General features: G+C 33.1%; 3 protein-coding genes across 3 annotated transcripts; 2 read left to right on the forward strand and 1 right to left on the reverse strand.

Annotated features, from left to right (window-relative positions):
- The first annotated feature begins 9,220 nt into the window (after positions 1–9,220).
- LOC122592025 (kinesin-like protein KIN-14L) lies at positions 9,221–13,977 on the forward strand. The gene is made up of 17 exons (XM_043764239.1): positions 9,221–9,293; positions 9,419–9,576; positions 9,691–9,840; positions 9,915–10,167; positions 10,436–10,527; positions 10,642–10,713; positions 10,819–10,920; positions 11,032–11,094; positions 11,178–11,259; positions 11,355–11,450; positions 11,522–11,695; positions 11,777–11,883; positions 11,965–12,311; positions 12,508–12,758; positions 12,842–13,385; positions 13,472–13,611; positions 13,710–13,977. Exons 1-17 carry the CDS (start codon positions 9,221–9,223, stop codon positions 13,778–13,780), a joined length of 2,775 nt encoding a protein of 924 aa, XP_043620174.1. The 3' UTR covers positions 13,781–13,977.
- Positions 13,978–15,458: 1,481 nt separating this feature from the next.
- LOC122592344 (transcription initiation factor IIB-2-like) lies at positions 15,459–18,457 on the forward strand. Its single transcript, XM_043764546.1, has 7 exons — positions 15,459–15,912; positions 16,473–16,497; positions 16,587–16,716; positions 16,802–16,932; positions 17,077–17,165; positions 17,570–17,646; positions 17,974–18,457. Exons 1-7 carry the CDS (start codon positions 15,563–15,565, stop codon positions 18,105–18,107), a joined length of 936 nt encoding a protein of 311 aa, XP_043620481.1. The 5' UTR covers positions 15,459–15,562; the 3' UTR covers positions 18,108–18,457.
- A 721-nt stretch (positions 18,458–19,178) lies between these two features.
- LOC122590491 (zeatin O-xylosyltransferase-like) lies at positions 19,179–20,594 on the reverse strand. Its single transcript, XM_043762694.1, has one exon. The coding sequence runs from the start codon at positions 20,592–20,594 to the stop codon at positions 19,179–19,181; it is 1,416 nt and encodes a 471-aa protein (XP_043618629.1).
- Positions 20,595–21,257: the final 663 nt, after the last annotated feature.

Below are 21,257 nucleotides of genomic sequence, written 5' to 3' on the forward strand. Positions count from 1 at the left end.
AATTTAACTTAAACTTTGGGCCAAACAAATAAAAAACAAACTTACGTGGTCCTTTGTCCATCTATATATTAGTTATTCTGCTTGTATGATGGTTACGTGAAAATTATTGGTTATAATAATATATTTTGATATGATGAGCTATTGGCCCTTTGATGTCTTTGTTACTATTTTATGTTTATTTTGTCCAAGTGTTTGACAATTTATTTGGATGATGAGGATTGAGGAAGAGGTACTAAGGTGTTGTATTTGGGGCGTGACTTGTTGGCCGTGGGTTGGAATCATCCAACTCAACCATACTCATATTAATTGTGTACGTAACATCTAAATTAAACCCAAACATACTTAAACAGTTAAACCTATTTGACCTACACGATCCGTATATTCCGTTTTTCAAACAGGTCAAATGAGTTAGCATGTCAAACCAATTCTTAGGTTATGATATATGAGATGATTAAAGATTAAAGTCGCGAAGATGTATGATGATTATAGTTTTTTCAATTGTTAGAGTTAGGTGATAGGAAAGGGAAAACTAAACATAACTATAAGAGTTGCATATGGTAAACTTAAACGACCAAATCTTTTAAAAAATGGATTGGCGAGTCAACTCATTTATCTTCAACCCTAACTAGGTAGATTGCGATGCAAATCGGTTTAGCTACAACTCTAGTCTCAAACCATTTATTTCCTGTTAGACAATTGACGACCAAATCAGATCAGCTCTAACCCAAATAACCAAGGTGAAAGACAACTACAACATTTTTATTTTTATTTTGTTGAAAATCGAATATACACGTGGTACATAATTACATTAGATATGAATAATAATGAGTTTAAAATCACTTTTGATTAAAAATATGTTAAATGGGTATCTAACAAACTCAATCGACATATGAACCGGATGACTTGTAATAGTCCATGATACTTTAAAAACTATGTATCGATATCGATTTGTTTACGTATATAAGTATATGAACAAATATTAGTTTTTTATCGATATAATCAATATTATATTGTACAAAAGAGTTAAGTACTTTTTTCATCTATGTGGTTTTCGATTTTGTACTTTTCATCTTCGCCGTTAACTTTAGGCCAAAATCATTTTTGTGGTTTGCATTTCGTTCTTGAATCTAGGGATGAGAAAAAAAACGAAACCCGTGAACCGACCCGCCCTTCGGGCTAACGAGTCGGGTCACGGGTCAAGCTTTTGTTGCATTTTCGAGTCACGGGTTGTGCGGGTCGGGCCGGGTCGGGTCAAGCCAAAAACCAAAAAAAGGTGAAGGAAACCCGTGACCCCCGAACCAACTTGAACCGAACTAATGTGTATTTTCTAGTCTTAAATTTATGAACACGAAATACCTAGTTACTGACTACTACACACTTGCGGGCAGTGAACCCGTTCGTATGCAATATAGTTGACTTGGTAGACCGAGGTCGAACACAAGGACTTAATAAGCAATTGTTACAATAAAATGATTCAGATAAAAGGGGAGTTTTGTGACCGAATTGTCACGTTGCAAAGTTAGTGAAGAAAGTCAGTAATCCCGTAGGATTAATCGCAAAGAGTATTTGATTGGTTGAATCTTAACACAGATTTAGAAATGAACACCTACTTGGATCAGCTCACATGCCAATCATCGGGTCTAAATATTACTTGCATTTGTTGAACGACTCAAAAAGTAGACAAGATGAACTCCCGTTATACTTGAAACTTTAACTGTTCAAAACATAATTATTGCTCCCGCACTTAATTTCTCCTCTAAACAGTTAAGCATTAAATTCCTGAGTTGATTTTATGATTTAATATTTTGAAAGCTTTCTCCCGAACTGCTTATTCGCCTAATCAGATCCCTCTATCATAGACGTTTACACATTCAAAATGAATTTAATTGTTTTTAATCTTTATCGTTGATTTCTCCCGAACTCCAACGATTTCAGGTTAATTATAGACCGATTAACCATTTCATAAATCAATTGACAATGACATAGATTTCTCCCGAACTTCTAATTACAATTATCAATCAATTAACATAAAAGTTGAAAACAATATTTAAATCTAAATAAATGTGGATATTCGATTAAACATATAAACCTTGTTCAACATTCACAAGCAACATCAATTCGACCCTATGACATGCTTACTACCCAAGCGGGTGCTAAAGATTTAGCTATTCATATTAAAATCACAAGAATAAACAAATAGAGAGGAAATCATATTATACCAAATGAATGACGATAATCCGGTAGCGATGATGATTACAATCCAAAGCTGAAAATAGGTGAAACCCTCATCACTTGTTTGCTCCAAAGTATTCCAAAATATATGAAAACTAATAAAATTGTGTTATGAATTCGTCCCAAAGTGCAGAACCCTAACTGATCCCATATACAAAACACGCGTAACGGCCGTTACTCTTATACTTGATGTCTAACGGGAGTTACTGGGCTAACGGCCGTTACTCGCCAGTTGATTTCTAACGGCCGTTAGTTCTCTAACTGCCAGTTACAGGAGAAACCATAAACCACCTCTGTAACGGCCGTTAGTACAGTAACGGCAGTTACAACTTCCAGATTTCGTTTTCTTCATCTTTCGCTTGATTTCACCCGAATCTTTCTCCCGTTTCTTCCATAACTCATCAAAATCGACCAATTCATTCATTTAATCAATTTCCAACCTGAAAACACTCAACACACCTTCAAAGCATCGAAAGTTGGATATAAAACTATCAAAATGACGAATAATTGGTTCTAAAATCACGTGGGAAATGGTATAAAATATGACACATCTTTCATCTATGTGGTTTTCGATTTTGTACTTTTCATCTTCGCCGTTAACTTTAGGCCAAAATCATTTCTGTGGTTTGCATTTCGTTCTTGAATCTAGGGATGAGAAAAAAAACGAAACCCGTGAACCGACCCGCCCTTCGGGCTAACGAGTCGGGTCACAGGTCAAGCTTTTGTTGCATTTTCGGGTCACGGGTTGTGCGGGTCGGGTCGGGCCGGGTCAAGCCAAAAACCAAAAAAGGTGAAGGAAACCCGTGACCCCCGAACCAACTTGAACCGAACCATCACGGGACGGGTCACGGTTCTGATTTTCATGTACTTGCGGGTCACGGGTCGGGCCGGGTTTTTGCTGGTCGGGCCATTTGCACATCCCTACTTGGATCCGTTAACCCCCTTACGTGCCTTGCACGTGAGGGGCATTTATGTCTTTTCACCCATCTTTATGGTTTCTCCTTATGGTTAAGTGCAAAATTTGTCTCTATGGTTTGTCGTTTTTGCATTTTTCATCCTTGTCTTTAACAAACCTCCAAACAAGAATTTAATCAAAAAAACCAAATAAACTCAAATTAAAAACCTATATATACCTACATATGAGGATCTTATTTAATACCGATTGGTACGACTAATTTAATTTATTTTATTTATTATATAAAAATGTTATAAAACTTATTACAGTTTAATGAATTAAATAGTCAAAATATAATTACAATTTACTAAAAAATAATACCAAATAGGTATTTTATAATAAAATATAAGTTTTAAAGTTCACAAATTACAAAAAATAACATTAAAGTATTATAAAAATAATATATAAAAAATAAAAAAAATAAAAAATGAGAATACCGTAAATACCGGAACAGTAATACCAAAAAATACCGAAAATACCAGAAATAGTTGTACGAGTATCCTCCGATACCGGTATTACGAGTAATACTACTGGTATTTAAAACATCGTATGTACGAGTTTTTTTTTGACAAACGAGTCGATCTCGAGTCGAGCTCGGGCTTTTTTAACATATCGCGAGCCGAGCACGAGCATAAACAATAAGGTTCGGTCGAGCTCGAGCCCGAGCTTCTAAAAGGAATTCGAGATTGAGCTCGAGCTTGGCAGCATTCGAGCTCGGCTCGGCTTGTTTACACCCTTAACCACTCGTCACCAACACCACTAAACCGTCGCCGCCGTCACCGTCACCACATTGCGCGGGTACCATACTAGTAATACGATTATATATGGTAGTACTTTTCTATGGGCACAACAAAAAGATAAAGCCATGTACAATAAAATTGACAGGCAAGGTTTATTTTTTAAAGATATTATTTGAATCATACTTTTTATATTTATGAGAGTCGGAATTTAATAAAAATAATAATAATAAGGTAAATAAACATATAAATTCCTACTCAAAGGCAGCTCGTTTCTTAACTTTAGGGCCGAGTCCTCTCAGCTCGAAGTTAAATTGGAACTTGCTTACTAAGTTCGAAATTGCCTCGCAAGCTATGATCCTCCTCGATTAGTTTTGGACCTAACTTTAACAATTAACAAAACGTACCAAGAGCTTCCAAAAATATAATCTATGTTTTATTTCAGTATTTTATTTTCAACGAGTGTAAGTACCCGCGCGATGCGGCGGTGAGATGGTGGGGGTGATAGTTAGGTCAGAGAGTGTGATAGTCAAATGCCTACGGCCTCCGCCCTCGGATTTAAAAATTCGTCGAAAGTATATCGAATGACATCTCTAATGAAAGAGCATGAAATTTTAAGAACATCCATACAATTTTTATAATTTATCGACGTATGATTTTTGAGATAAAAGATTTTTAATAAATTGGGTGAATAAATGATTTATGGAGGAGAGAGAAAAAAGATGATTGATTGAGATTTGAGGAGAGAGAAAGGGTATTATGGTTATTTTAGATAAATATAGAATAGATGAGAGATGTATTTTGGGGATGTACTTAAAATCAATATTGAAAATTTCAACTCAATGTTGAAAATCTGGAAGGAATCTGCTTTATAATATAGTATAGATGTACAAATGGTTAAACAACAATAATGAACATTAACTACTTTAATCTATATCTTATAGACATTTTGTTAATTACTAAAATTGTATATCATAAATCAATTCTCGGCATTTTAAGAGCAAAAAAATAACAATCAATTTTTCAAGAAAGAAACGTTTCAAAAAATGAAAGTGTTCGTCTTTACTGTCAACTTTTTGCAACTTTTAAGTTTTAACAGTGATGTAAGCTGGGTTATTAACTTAAAATATGATTATCAAATGAAATAATTTGTTTTCATTATTAACAAAGTAACTGAATTTCTTGTACATTCATGAACTTTCCATATATTTTTTTTTTTTAAAGTTAGTTTCGATTCAAACGTGCTAGAGGCAATTTTAACCAACAATTTGTTGGACCTCCAACTCCATCCTCATGAAAAATACTGGTTTAGTGACTTTAATCGGATGAACTTAGTAATATTAATATTCTTTCAATTTCAATTCACCATGCACAAATGTTTTACATATTAGGGTTTTTTTTCTTTCTTTTCATTAAGTATAGATATAGATATAGTGAAGATGAGCACCAAAAAGAAAATTAATTTTTCATAAGTATATATTGATAATTTCTCTTAGTTCTACTCGATGTAATTTATTCTTTAATAAAATGTTAATATATATATATATACTAGTGTTCAAACCCGTCCATTGGACAGGTAGTGTCAAAATATATTAATCAAAGCTAAAAAAAATTGGAATTCAACTTATCCTAAGAATTAATATAGGTTACAAATACAAAAGTTAATATATAATATTTAGATTACTCAAGTCATATAAAACTTAATTAATACGAAAACTAATTTCATATAAATATTGATTATAGTTTACCTTTTTTTCAACTTTAGTTAAATAAAAATTTGCCGAAAATTAATTTCATATAAATATTGATTATAGTTTACCCCCTTTTTTTCAAGTTTAGTTAAATAAAAATTTGCAGTTACATGTATTCTAAAAGTGTAAACTATACAAAGATCATTAATTTAAAAAATCCTACCACATAAACTTACAAAAATCCATAACTAACATATAAAGAATGAAGTTTATAATAATGATTAATATAAATTTATAATATGAATTAGAAACGTACCTTGTAGTCGGATGTAACTTGTAAGTTGAACATATTAAAAGTCTAGGTAAACCAACTAAACTGTATACGAACATGGCAAGATATAAGTTCATTAATTGAAAAAATCCTACCACCTAAGCTTACAAAAATCCATAACCAGCATATAAAGAATAAAGTTTATAATAATAATTAGTATAAATCTATAATATGAATTAGAAACCTACGTTGTAATCGAACAATAGTCGACTGTTTATTTTTTTCTGAACAAAAGAACGTACGCTTTTTTTGTGCAATAGTTTTTTAGGGATTTTGGGTTTTATATGTATTTATAGATATAGATAAAAAAAAATTAAAAATAATAAAAGGGGTCGGTCATACATAAAATAAATTATAAAAAATAGAGGATTAATGAGAGGAGAGTAATAAGCTCAAAGAGGGGGATTATGGGTGCCAAGTGTACCCTCAACCCCCTCTTTTAGTTATATTATAGATACTAGATTATTTTCCCGCGTAATACGCGGGATAAAGTTATTATGCTTTTAGTTATAAAAATGTGTTAGGTATATCGTTAGACCTATGTTTTAAGCATATATATCATTACCCATAAATAAAACATGTATACATATGATGATACAAAATATATTTGTATCAAAGACGGTTGGTACGTATATGTACATTATATATTTATAATTTATACAATGATAATGATGATATAAAGTTAAATATAAATAATAATCTTGTTGAAAAATGAGAAAACTTTAACTTGAAAATGTTTTTATTATTATTTTAGATGGTTTAGATGATATTAAGATACATATATTTGTTATCTTCCTATAATGATGATTTCAAATAAAATATAGATAAAATATTTTATTTAGTGTAATAACAATATTATCAAAAAAATATATTATCTTCTTATTTATAAAAAGTTAAACATCAAATTATTAAGTTTAGTTTTATTATATTTATCTATCTCATCTAATAAAATAAAATAACAGAGCAATACAATAACCAAGGTCATAAATATTACCCCATCAGTTTTAAAATACAACAAAATACATTATAATAGCTAAGATCATTATAACTATGCATCAGTCTCTAAATAAATGTTCATAATATATTATATATGATAATTATAAAAATATATTACAATGATATTATAGTTTAAAATTTTTAAAATAACTTAGTCTTTTGGTAGGTATAAAATAACATAGTTTTTCTAATATAAGAACAATAGTATGTTTTGTTTAATAGTAAAATATAACTAATTTTACTCATATATTTTAACATTATGTAAAATTCAGATAATTATAGTGTATTAAGAATTTCCGTTAAGATGAATTTAGCTCCCTTGTTGTTTTTACTAATGATTATAGTAAACATCGTGGTTCCATTGAATTTGTTTTGTTTATTTCTTAATCGTAATTATTTGATAGATTTGTACAATCTTCATCATAGACCTATAAATACGTAGATCAGAAAAATAACCAGAGTACATTGTGAGCAATAAAAAGAAAAGAAAACTTCGTATCTGACTGTAATCTAAAAAAATGTTTATTTTTGAATGCTATTGCATCGTGAGCTATCATAATCTTAATCTTAATCTTAATATATTAAAAGGTAAATGACATAATCTCAATTGACGAATCATAGCCATTATTTTCTCAAAATTAATTAAATCAACACATGTCTAAATTTAATTAGACTTTTTGGTTTGTATCACCAATTTACACTTTAACCCAATTTAAAAATAATTAATATATTTTTTTTTTGGTTTTTTATCATCAATTTACACTTTAACCCAACTTATAAATAATTAATTTACACGTTTTGGTTTTTTATCAACAATTTACACTTTGACACAAATTAAAAATAAATAATGTTTTATTGCATAATATTTATCTAATAATAAAATATAACTAAGAGTTAGAGAGGTTACAACATTTGGAATAAATGATTAATATGAATTAATATTTATATCAATATTTTAGTTGTTCTTGAGAATTATGGCTAACGAAAAAAATTAATATTTTTGCAAAACGTCAATGAAAACTTGGGCAATTGTGTGATTAAGGTTAGAATATTGCTTCTCAAGAAAAGTTTGTATAAAAAACTTTTTGCTACATCATCTAGCTTTGATATTATTTAGTATTCAGTATTTACATTTGAATCTTTCAGTATTTTATAAGTATTTTTACATTTTAACATATAAGTATATTTTTGTTCCATATTCTATTATAGTGATAATGTTGTAAAATTCATGTATTTGACACATGTTTAAAATCTATAATATACAAATTAGATATATTGCAATACATATTAAAAATATTATAACTTATTAATTTGCATTATGCATTAAATATAGTTACAGTTTTGGTATATAGATGTTGCTATATAGTTGAAAGCATCTAATTTTTAAAAGAAAAACATATATAGTTGAAAGCATCTGATATGATATTTGCAATAAATCATCATGTTTGTAGATTGAACATCTATTGGATATGTAATTTTATAAATAAATTAATAATAAAGTGGGAATGTAAATCGTTAGATATATTTAGACGTAATTATATATTTTTTAAGATTACATTACTCGTATATAATTAGTTAATTACTTGCGATTTAAGATAGTAATAGTAATAGTAAATTGTAAATATATATAGATAATCTAAAAAAGGTAAATGAGATCATCAAATCAATCTAATGGCTAATATATATTTTTATTTTTCATCCAATGGTTGTTGCTATTTAAAAAAATCTTTAAGATGTTGGTTTATAATTATTGGGATATATATATATATATTTCTTTTCATAGAAGTGATTTAAACTTAGAAAATGCTTTACAACTTTCAACTCATTTGAACCATTTGTATTGTTTACAAAATAAATTTTTATACTAAACTGAAAAGTTAACCTTTAGCAAATAATCAAGATTAAAATTAACAAAAAGTTGTTTAGCCTTGTGTGCATAAAATAACGTCCTTAATAACACCCATACAATAGATACAATCACAACCGTTGAATTTGCCCACCACCTCTAAATCGTGGTCCGAAATCAACGTCCACGAACTACACCCCATTTCAACACGACCCCACGCTTTTGAATTCGAATACTCTCTAACGGTCTTCTCTGCATATTAATTCTAAAAAATACCAAAAAATCACACCATAATTCTTTTAAGATACACAAATTAAAACACTCTTTTGCTCACTAATATTCTCTCAAAGAATCCAATTTTTCCTGATTTTGTTTCCAATTATACAAGATTGAATTTTGATTTATAAAAAATCTTAAAGATTTCGAGAATTAATGGATGTGATTGTATCAAGAGATGGGCATGATCTGAATTTTAATTTGGCATCAAGAAAAGCCCAAGAAGCAGGTAAAGTTTCAATCTTTGTGATTATATATTTTTTATATTAAAGTATATAAATATAAATAAATGTTTTCTTGATTTGGGTTTCTTGAATTTATTAAAAAGTTTGAATCTTTTTGGGATGTTTGTAGCTTGGAGAAGGTATCAAGCAACCGAATGGCTTGAAACGATTGTGGGTCCGTTAGGAATACCGAAACAACCATCGGAGAAAGAATTTGTTTCGTGTTTGAGAAACGGGTTGATTCTTTGTGATGCTATTAACAGAATTAAACCTGGGTCGGTCCCAAAGGTATATTAGTCATATAACAACTTACTGCACAACTAGGTTTTCATTAATTAGCATTTTTAGGTTTTTTTTATTTTTGATTAGTAATGTATGTATTTTCGACGAATTGTGATGAAGGTTGTGAAGATTACTACTTGTCCTTCACAAACCCTAACATGGGATTCTCAGCCATTACCTGCTTATCAGTTCTTTGAGAATGTTAGAAACTTTTTGAAAGCGGTTGAAGGACTAAAGTTGCCTGTATTTGAAGCTTCTGTATTCGAAAGGGTACTCATATAATGATTTTCGGTTCATTTTATTTTATATATGAAATTTGTAATGATCTCTTAAGTCTTTTTTAGGAAAACATGGAGACGGGATCTTCGTGTACTAAGATCGTTGATTGCGTATTGGGACTTAAAGAATACTATGAAAGGAAACAGAAAAAAGAAGGGAATGCATCTTCTAAGTATACTTTGAGATCTCCAATGAGTGTTCGTTCAAATGGTAGGAACCCTAAAGACGCATTGTTTGTAGACCCAAATACGCAATTGGATGTATCTACCCACTGTGAAAAGCAGTCGCCGACTCAACCTGATGCTCGAATAAATGAAGGTTTACTATTCTTTTACTTATGTGAATATATGGTTTTTGATCAAATGAATATTCTAGTTAGGTTTATTGAATCTCAAAAAGGATTTCATTTTCATTTATAGATTGTTAAGGTAGAATTATATAATGTTTCATTTAAATTGTCACAAAATATGGTTTTGTGATCAAATGCATAGTTAGGTTATTTCAATAACTTTATATGGATTTTTTATCACAAAAATGATTAGGTTGATTGTTGATATAAAAGTGTATTTGTTTTTGTATGATTTAGATTCTATAATCAAGGCCTTAGCAGATTGTATGATTGATGCAAAAGAGAACTTAGACGGCAGCTTGTTGTCTTCTCTTCGTAATGGAGATACGGTAATAACTATTGCCCTTTTTATGCTTTTGTCGTTCTACAACTTTTCTAAACGGTGTTACAAAATTTTGTGCATTATAAGCTTATAACGGATAAACGCAATGATTGTTATATAGGATATTGTCAAGTTGTTTCGTAAGATACTTTCGAGTACATTTGAAGAACAGCTTAAGTACAAGTTCCCTGAGGTATCATATATAGTATGCTATGACTCAAATTAGATTCTGTATCCAACTATCATTTATATAGTTATGCTATGAACATTACCATTAATATTTTCTTTTTGAAATCAGTTGACCCCTACTATCAAAGACTTAATAAAAGATAAAAGTGGATCGATCACGGGGTCATCAGCTTCATCGCCTCTAAATTCATCCACAACTGAAAATGGAAAAGTATGTAACTTCATGTATTCTGTTATATTTAAAAGATTGTTATTATAGTAACAGAAAGCTTGTGTTAATCTACATTACGCTCATTCGGAGTTCTTGCAAATTTTGTTGCAGTGTTGTCAATCTGTTGATTGCAAACACTGGCAGATGTTTCAAGTTCAAGAAAGGGAGCTAATGGTATGCCTTATTTTCTGGTTCTTAGTAACATTATCATTGCATAATATTACGCCAGTGCCTCATTGTTAAATATCTATCTACAGAACTTAAAAGCGTTGTTGTCAAGGACAAAAGCAGAGTATGGAAATATGCAGGCACAGTTGCAAATCGATTTTAAACACTTGGGTATGCTAAGCTACTTACAAATGTTCAATAGTCAACTTGCTACCAAAATATTAGAGTATGTATTATTTTGCTGATTTTTGCTAATGGTGTTTCAGAGAGTCAAGTAGAGGAGTTATCCGCTGCTGCCCAGGGATATCATAAGGTCGTCAAAGAAAACCGGACCTTGTACAACATGGTTCAGGACTTAAAAGGTATATCACTTGGTTGTTAGCATCATCAAAATTGAGACTATGTATTTACATTAAAGTTACCTCCATTTCAGGAAACATTCGAGTTTACTGCAGGATCCGACCTGCATTTAGATCTGACACAAAAAACGTCATTGATTTTATTGGAGATGATGGCTCCTTAATCGTTTTTGATCCCTCAAAACCACTTAAAGATGGAAAGAAGCTGTTCCAGTTTAACCGTATCTTTGGTCCTACCGCCACTCAGGGTACTTATGCCTCATTACTTTGTATTACATTTACTAGCGTCTATGAAAGCGTTAAGTTTTAACATTTTGCTCTTTCATCAGAGGATGTATTCGCAGACACCCAGCCACTTATAAGATCTGTTATGGATGGTTATAATGTGTGCATTTTTGCATATGGGCAGACGGGATCTGGAAAAACGCATACAATGGTGTGTAAAATACATACATCTTTTTTCCATTTTTGCTGTTAATCTTTGTGGCTCTAATTTTATTTGGTTTGTATTTGTTAGTGTGGACCTACTGGTGCATCTGAAAAAGAACTGGGAATCAACTATTTAGCTCTGAATGATCTCTTTGATCTCTCGAATAGCAGAAGAGATGTTGTGAAATATGAGCTCTATGTACAAATGGTGGAAATTTACAATGAGCAAGTAAGAGATCTTCTCACTTGTGATTCTGCACCCACCACTAAACTGGAGATCCGTAGCTGCACTGCTGAGAATGGATTGAGCCTTCCTGATGCAACCATGCTCCCAGTGAGTTCTACCGCCGATGTTCTGAACTTGATGAAAACTGGTCAAGTAAATCGCGCAGTTAGTTCAACTGCACTGAATAACCAAAGCAGCCGTTCCCACAGGTTTGTGTTTCTTTATCTTCTAACTAGAGGTAGAAAATTGGGCAGCATTGATAATGGGTCAAAGCAAGGCCGTTATAGTTATGTGAAAATGGTATTCTTTTGCCTACCCAAGATTGACAAGTAAATGGGTTGAAGTTTCGTTTATACTTTTAACCAAAAAAGATATATAACGAGTTATGTGGTGTAATTTTTTCAGCATATTGACTGTACACGTCCATGGAAAAGATGTAAATGGAGGCACCCTTCGTAGCTGCCTTCATTTGGTCGACTTAGCAGGAAGTGAAAGGGTGGACAAGTCAGAAGTCACAGGGGATGGGCTTAAAGAAGCTCAGTACATAAACAAGTCACTTTCTTGTTTAGGAGATGTGATTACTGCCTTATCCCAGAAGAACTCATACATCCCATACAGAAACAGCAAACTCACACTACTACTTCAGAATTCTTTAGGTATCAAATGAAAGAAATAAGTAAATTGACATTTTTAACAGAAATGGGTTCTGATCAGGGATTTTTTTATATGAAATGTGCAGGAGGAAATGCAAAGACATTAATGTTTGCTCATGTGAGCCCAGAAGGTGATTCTTTTGGGGAGACTGTTAGTACATTGAAGTTTGCTCAACGGGCCTCGACTGTTGAACTTGGTGCAGCTCGATCGAATAAAGAAAGCCGGGAAGTCATGGACCTTAAAGAACAGATTGAGACCCTGAAAAGACAATTGGGTGAAAAGGAGCCACAAAGTGCACAACATTCCAACAAACTGGAAGCAAAATCGCCATTACAGAGACAAAAAGCAACACCAATGACTTTAGAAAGAACTCCACCCCGTACTCGAAGATTGAGCATTGAGAAATGTCCTCCAAAGAGTCCCATTCCAGCAAGTTCTGCTTCTGTAAACAGGCAACCGAAACCAGATGGAAGGCTGCTACCTAAAACACCTGAGCCTCCTCAAGTGTCCATCAGAAACGAGATCATAATCTCTTCTGAAATTAGAACAAGCACAGCGAATGGGAAATCATCACATATAAGAAAATCAATTCGGACCATTGGGAAGCTGATTAATGGCTCAGAAAAACGGTGAGTATAAAAGATAATAAAGTAAAGTTCCAGAGTCTGAACTTATTTCATGAAAACCAAATTCATAATGTTTTGCTCTTTTGCAGGATCCAACAGAAAGCAGCAAATGAGATGCAATCATTGGCACCTCTAAGCAGTGCTAAGCCATCAAGACGACAGTCATTAACTGGGGTTCAGCCACCAGACGGATGGTCAAGGAGATCTTCACCTGGAGAAGTGGACCCTTGTAAGTCCATATCTGTTGAAACCTTGACTGTTTTTTAATCATTCATTGAACTTTATCTGACTTGTTTACGACATGGGTTTTCATTTGCTTTTGTTTAGGTGTGGATAAAAACAGGAATGCAAAAACGCCTCCACCACCCAACCGTACAAGCAAGACAAAGTGGATGTAAACTTGGGGGCTGAGTTAAGAAAAGAAACTTTGATGGCTTTGACTCGAAGCATTAGTATTGACTTTCGCTTAGAATACAAAAAAATTGTCAATCTTTCAGTTCGGCATTATTAGTTTTAGTTGCAGTATAATGTACAAAAATTGGTCGCACATAATCTTTGGTTTTCCACATTATCAATAATTCATTTGATTGATTTACTTTCTGCCTTGTGAAAGTTTGCTTCATTTCATTTCATTTGCAGTTTGCTCCTATCTTAAGACTTGGAAGTATATTTTGTGGCAAGTGGTTTTGCAAATGAGACAAACTTTTATCATATTTATCTGTATTGGAGTTTGAACAATAAAATGCGTCAAAATATGTAAATGCCAAATTCGAGTTTACTAAATCTCTAGTTGGATTGGATTCACATCAAACTCTATGCATGATGTCAATCGAACCTTAAGTTAAATAAACTCGATTTCCTTGTTATATATGCTTTGAGTGACATACATTTTAGTATTGGAGCTCAAATCCGACTAAATGCATGACAAAGCCATGGAAACGGGTTTGTGAAGCAAAGTAACATATGATCTGATTCTAAATGAGGGGTGTATTATTTGAATTTTATCTATTTAAGGTAGTAAGTAACTAAATATATGTTCAATTTTCTTTCCGAAAACCCAAGGTCCGAATCACTTTTTTCGAGCAATGCTAAGTTGGCAAACATTTTACAACCAAATTTTTATGAACACATATGATATATGAAGTAGTCCAATTAACAAAAAAAAATTTTTTAAATATATATGGACATTATTTAATTGATTAAAGTTTTGTCTATAAATAAAATTTTTGTAAACCTAAAATTATTACTGTATTTTTTAATATGCAATTATACTTTAATGTACCCACATCTAAGAAAATAAAGAATATGGTTGATCACATGTAGCATGACCTTTTACTCGTCAAATTAGCTTTTATCTTACGTGTCAATTTTATATGACTAAAATTTTGTTCACATATGTCATCTCATTCTCATATGTCATGTCATTCGCCTAGTGTCATCTTAACATAATTTAGTTTTCTTTTCAAATAATAAAAGCAAGTGTTGCATCCGGTTTGATTCGAACCCAAAGCTATTGTGACGATTGACGAATGAAATAGAAAGACAAACAATCTAGCCAATTTAGCTAAAGCATATTTGTCATTTTTTTTATCTATCTAATATTAATAACGGTTACTAATTTATTAAATTTATTAATTAAAGAGTTTTAAATTTTTTATGATCCTACTAATGTATTTGCTTTATTAATCAGGATAACTTTTGTCTTAGTTTTTAATCGTCCAACAATTTCCTTTCCATGTAATATATATTACCTTTGATATAACTAAGTAACTAACGCGATATCTTGTGTAATATGACGGTGATCGTGACGACAACAATGTAATGATGGAGACAACTGTTAGTAGTGAGGGCAACAAGGAGATTTTAGACAATTTTTCTATATAACTTTCAACCTAGTTATTTTTTTTATTAAATTGTATGTAAGTATAGATGAAAAATAATAATAAAATTCAATATTCTATGTGGAAAATTTTGTTACTATTGTTGGGCCGAAACCAAACTTTTTGGTCAATAGCCCAAACCAATCTCTTTATATATGCGCATTCCAAACACCTACCCTCCAAATCATCACAAACTTTCCTACCAAATACTCTCCTCTGATTCTCTCGAATTATACCGTACGAACATCGTTTTACATCAGACACATAATATCGTTGAGAAAAAACCCTAAAACGACAAAGATGGACACATATTGTTCAGACTGTAAACGCAGCACAGAGGTTGTGTTCGATCATTCAGCCGGAGACACCGTCTGTTTCGAGTGCGGCCTCGTTCTCGAATCCCACTCCATCGACGAAACTTCCGAGTGGCGTACTTTCGCTAACGAATCCGGAGATAACGATCCTGTCCGTGTCGGTGGCCCTACTAATGTTCTCCTTAATGACGGCGGTTTATCCACCGTTATTTCTAAACCTAACGGCGTTACCAGCGATTTTTTGTCTTCTTCCCTTGGTCGCTGGCAGAACCGTGGATCTAATCCTGACCGTTCCTTGATTTTGGCTTTTAAAACTATCGCTACTATGTCTGATAGGTTATAACCCTAACCCTAATTAACTGTATTTTGATTAATACGTTTATTTGGAATTTTGGGGAATTAGGGTTTGGTTGAATTAGGAATTGATTAATGTATCTGTAGATGGATTTTCTGTTAAAAATTATGTAATTTAGTAATTGTAATGAAATTCGGACATGATGAGAAATCATGTTTTCTAAATATGCTAGACAAAAAGGAGTGGCCACGTAGCTTGTTGCGCGTGTGAGTTCTATTTCTATGTAAATTACTCATTATATATCATTGTGAGTGAAATAAATAAAAAATACGTATATGCTTCAGCTTTCATGTCTTAAAAGGATGTCTTAAAAGGATGGCTATATATAAATTACTATGATTTTCATCCGTTCATTGTTCTGTTTCATTCTCAAGAAAGTTAAAAAAAAAATCAGCTGTGCAATATATAATTTCTAGTTCAGTTTTTCGAAAAAAAAACGTTCACTAAATGGTACCATCCATGTTTGAATATTCTTGTATGAACTCATAGCTTAGCTGTTTGGAGTTAAAGTTTGTTCTGATGCATTTAATTTGTCATTCAGGTTGGGTCTTGTTGCGACAATCAAGGTAACGTTTAAAGCCATGTCTTTCATTCATGCTCTTGGCTTCTTGATGTTTTATCTTTTATTTGTCACTTAATGGGTTTTGTTTTATAGGATCGTGCTAATGAGATATTCAAGAAGGTAGAGGATCAAAAGTCAAGTCGAGGAAGAAATCAGGATGCGATATTGGCGGCTTGTCTTTACATTGCCTGTCGTCAGGAAGACAAGCCACGCACTGTAAAGGGTACTTTACCTTTGTTTATGCTTGATTGATGGTCTCTCTCTTGTCTGTATATGAACTAGATTTCCTTGAACATGTGTTCAAATAGAAATCTGTTCTGTTGCCAATGGAGCTACTAAAAAGGAAATTGGCCGGGCAAAAGAATACATTGTGAAGCAACTTGAGCTTGAAATGGGTCAATCAGTCGAAATGGGGACTATACACGCTGGTGATTTCATGGTCAGTTTCATTTTTTTTCATAAAGTATCAGTTTATACTTTACAAGAGTGGTTGTGATTTATCTTGTTTCGTGAGATTGAATTGTGGAAGAAAGGTTTTCTTTTGGGATGTTTGACTAATGATTGATCTCATTTGAAATGATAGAGGCGCTTTTGTTCCAATCTTGGTATGACTAACCAGACTGTCAAAGCGGCTCAGGAATCTGTCAAGAAGTCAGAAGAGTTTGATATAAGGTAATTCTGCTCTCCTAATGTTGGCCTCTTCAAACTTCAGTTGCATGATCAAGTATGCCTGCTTTGTTATTTCATGTTCTTTTTTTTTTTGTATGTTGCCTTCATTAAAAGTTTGCAGACTCTTCTTTTTCCTTTTTTCCACTCTATGATGAACTCATGAACTTATCATCAGCTCTAGCTTCTCACCTTTTGTTTTTTTTATAATAATGCACGGCCTTATTAAACTGCTATTCTTTTATATATTTATTTATTTTTATTAAACGGCTGTTTGATTAAGCTTCTTAGTCTGAATCCACAAAAGTGTATCTTGCATTTATAGATAATTGTGATACTCTAATCTGAAGTTTTGTCAAATTGAACCATGTACAAGTGTATAACCATATACATTTGTTATGTTGTTGCAGGAGAAGCCCAATCTCAATTGCTGCAGCTGTTATTTACATAGTAACTCAACTTTCTGATGATAAGAAACCTCTCAAAGGTAAACTTCTTCCATCTGCTGAATAATCGACATAAACTGTGACTAAACTGTTACATTTGCATATAGTAGAGTACCTTTCTTGAAACCGATCCTAGAACATTATCATCGACCACCCTTCTGCACAATATTGATTTGTCGAGCATATCATTGATGGGTATAATTTAATGTCGAAATCTGAGAACTTTGATAAACAAATCCGTATATCCTATTATTCTTTATTAAATAAGTAGCATTATCAGGTACTTAAACATTTGGAGGTTCAGTTTTTATGTGTCATTCAAGCATGTTTAATACCTGAACTTGACATAAAGTGAGAATTTGTTGCAGATGTATCTCTAGCAACAGGCGTTGCAGAAGGGACTATAAGGAACTCATTCAAGGATCTGTATCCTCATTTGTCAAAAATAATACCAGCTTGGTATGCTCAAGAAGAGGATCTTAAGAACCTCTCTAGCCCATAAATAGCTCAAGTTTCTTCAAGATAGAAACGAGGTGTTTTGGTATAAATACAGTGAGAAGAAAACATAATACAATTGACATGGTGCAAGAATTATTTTTTAATCATCAATCAAATGTTCATTGACCCCAGCCTATTAGGTAGGGTCTGAATTAGCTCGGGGAATCGTTACTTGTTGAACTCTACTCTCTCTGTCTAATTAAGAACTTTCGAAGTGGTTCCTTGAATCTGGTGAGACTGCTTAGCTCATACTGATTGGGGCGTGGGGATCACATTTTGGGTTTCATTGTAACCAGGATGACACTATGTATTCGTGTCCTTTTTTAAGTTGATGATATTAATTTGAGAAGGGAACAATCGTTTTTAAAATTGTTCTTAAGCGTTGGTTTTTAAAAAAGTGTTTTAACAGTGTCCAATTCCACAAATGTGTTTACTGTTTATAGAGTTTTAAGGTGGAAAAACCAGTTGCATATAGCTGTTGTGGTTTACAAATGGTTGGTTTTATGTTAAAATGTATATTTTGCATCTGTTAACGAAAAAAGAAAAAAAATCTTTCATCTTGGACGACCCTCACTGTGAACCCCTACTCACTTTGGCCTTTGCGACACCCGGTGCAAAAGATGGTTTAAGCTTTATACTAAGCAAGTTTTTTTGGCTTGGCACAGCCCAATCCAAGTTTTATGTATATATAAAAAGTAATAAATAATAAATAGGAAAAGGTAAATGAGGATTTATTGATTCTTGTTTTATCATTTGTGATTTTGTGTATCCAGTTATCAAAAACTCTATTATACATATCAAAATTTTATATTTAGTATTGTTCAATAAACAAGGTCTGATAATTCTAAGTAATGTCTTAACGTTGCTACCGATGTTGAATGATATGACAATGAGAGAAAACAATTGCATTGCAATTACTGAATTATATGATCTTATAATTAATACTAGAAACTTATGAGTTTATTGAAACGCTAAAACCTATAAATACCTGAACACGATATGTTTTAGACAAAGGCAAATGTGTAATAATGCGCGGTATATATTTTATTGAAGAACCTTAAGTTCAACGATACTATTACTTTGTGATTTCCGCTACGAATGCATCCAATTCCTTCCGCATAACACCACCTTCTTCCACGGATAGTCGTACTGCGACACCAAGCTCCGCTGCGGTCTTTCTAACCTGATGCCCCTCTTGTGATGCCATCAATCGTCTAACCGCCTCTGCAACCAATGACGCTGTCACCATCTCATGTCTCCGCCTCCACTCCCTCGCATGTATCCCAGTTCCAAGCACATCCGTGATCAACATAGAGTTCCTTGGTTGATCCGAATGCATGGGCCATGTAGCTATTGGCACCCCCATGCTGATTCCCTCTGTACATGAATTCCACCCACAATGACTCATAAACCCACCTGTTGACAGGTGGCCCAATATCTCAAGCTGTGGTGCCCAACCCCTCACCACCATCCCAACCCCCTTCCTTTCCACCCTCTCTTCATACCCTTCCGGCAACTCAACTTTCCGGTTTTCACTTCCGTCAAAAATATCAGCTTTATCGGCTTCCCTCACCACCCATATGAACTTATGACCACTCTCTTCCAACCCAATAGCAAACGCTTTTGCTTCTTCATCTGATAATGAAACCGTGGTTCCAAACGATACATAAATAACAGAATTCGGCTCTTGTTTATCAAGCCAGTTAAATAACTTCATATATTCAGTAGTAGTACTAGAATCTTTTTTATTACACTTTATCACGACAGGATTAAACGGACCAATAGCCCAATTCTTAGTCGTACCTGACCCGACCTCTTCGTTTTTGAGTAACTCCAAATATTTTTCTTCAAACACTCTGCTCGTGTCATAAAGAGTACCCGAGCTAATCTTCTTAAAAGACGAATCTTCTGAATCAAGTATCTCGACAAACTCATCACTGAAACAGTCTTCTAGTGAAGGAACATTCTTCCACAAGGATTCGGTTTCTTCATCAAGTTTTAGAGCTTGTTTTTCCTCCCAATGGTACCAAAAAGCCGTAAAAGCCGAACATCCTTGAAACATATAAACCTCAGAATTAGGGACCGAATCAAAGTCTTGAACGACCGAACTCATCAAGTAATCATGCACGATAACAACTCGTTTCATGGTCTTTGAGAGCTCGGTTAATAGCTTCTGGAAAGGCTCACGTAAGTGCATGACGGCTTTAAACGATGGCATTAGATGGTTAGGGAACCGAATGGTGGCCTTCGGGTTTGGTGGAGGGTTAGGGAAAGATGGTATGAGGAAATCGTGGAAATGGATGTTGGCGACCGCGAGTGGGTCCCAACCGTGGACACGAACCTTGGCTTGGCGGGCGTGGCTCGTGGCGCAAACGAAGTGGACAGGGATGTTGTAGGCGGAGATAAGGCGGGAGAGATGGAGAAGCTGGTTGAGATGGCCTTGTGCTATAAAAGGCACCATAACCACACATACTTCTTCATTTTGAACCATTTTAGATTAATTGTGTCTTTTGAGTTCCTCGAGTACTAGGCTTGCTTTTTGTATGTTGATGGTAGTGTTATATATATATGGCATAAATAGATATGATCGATATCTGTGTTACACGAGATCTATGTATTTGATGTTTGGAATATTATTTATTCTCTGTTCGGCAAGTTGGGATCTGGTTTCGGCCTTTGGATTTATTGGTGTTATATTTCGAGGCAAGCCTATGTAATTTTACTTCTCAAATTGCAAAAGGTTAGTTATTAATGATATAAGTCATTATCTAAACACTAATATATGAGTCATTATTGTAAGGATAAGCAAATAACCACTATCTATGATGGTGAGAGATGAAGGGGATAAACTTTTTAATTTATCCTTAAGTACTGATATGTATGTTTTCTTAATTATAGGCAAAGAATACGTTTTCACTTTCGTTCTAGTTGAACTTAAACATACGGTACAATCATGTTTTTTAAACACTGAACAGTCGACCCTATGACCGAACGAAGTCAAAACTTATTTCTAATAAACATTATTATCTGCAAAACCGTTTACTTTTTTTAAGATCAAAGCGTGGTCTCACAGATCTCCTATCTATCTAATGTCTATCATTGGTTTTCATATCAAATGAGCAAAGCCCTATTGCATAATTAGTCCTAGTTTTAC

This window comes from Erigeron canadensis, chromosome 3 (genome assembly GCF_010389155.1).
Source record: "Erigeron canadensis isolate Cc75 chromosome 3, C_canadensis_v1, whole genome shotgun sequence".
Classification (NCBI taxonomy): domain Eukaryota; kingdom Viridiplantae; phylum Streptophyta; class Magnoliopsida; order Asterales; family Asteraceae; genus Erigeron; species Erigeron canadensis.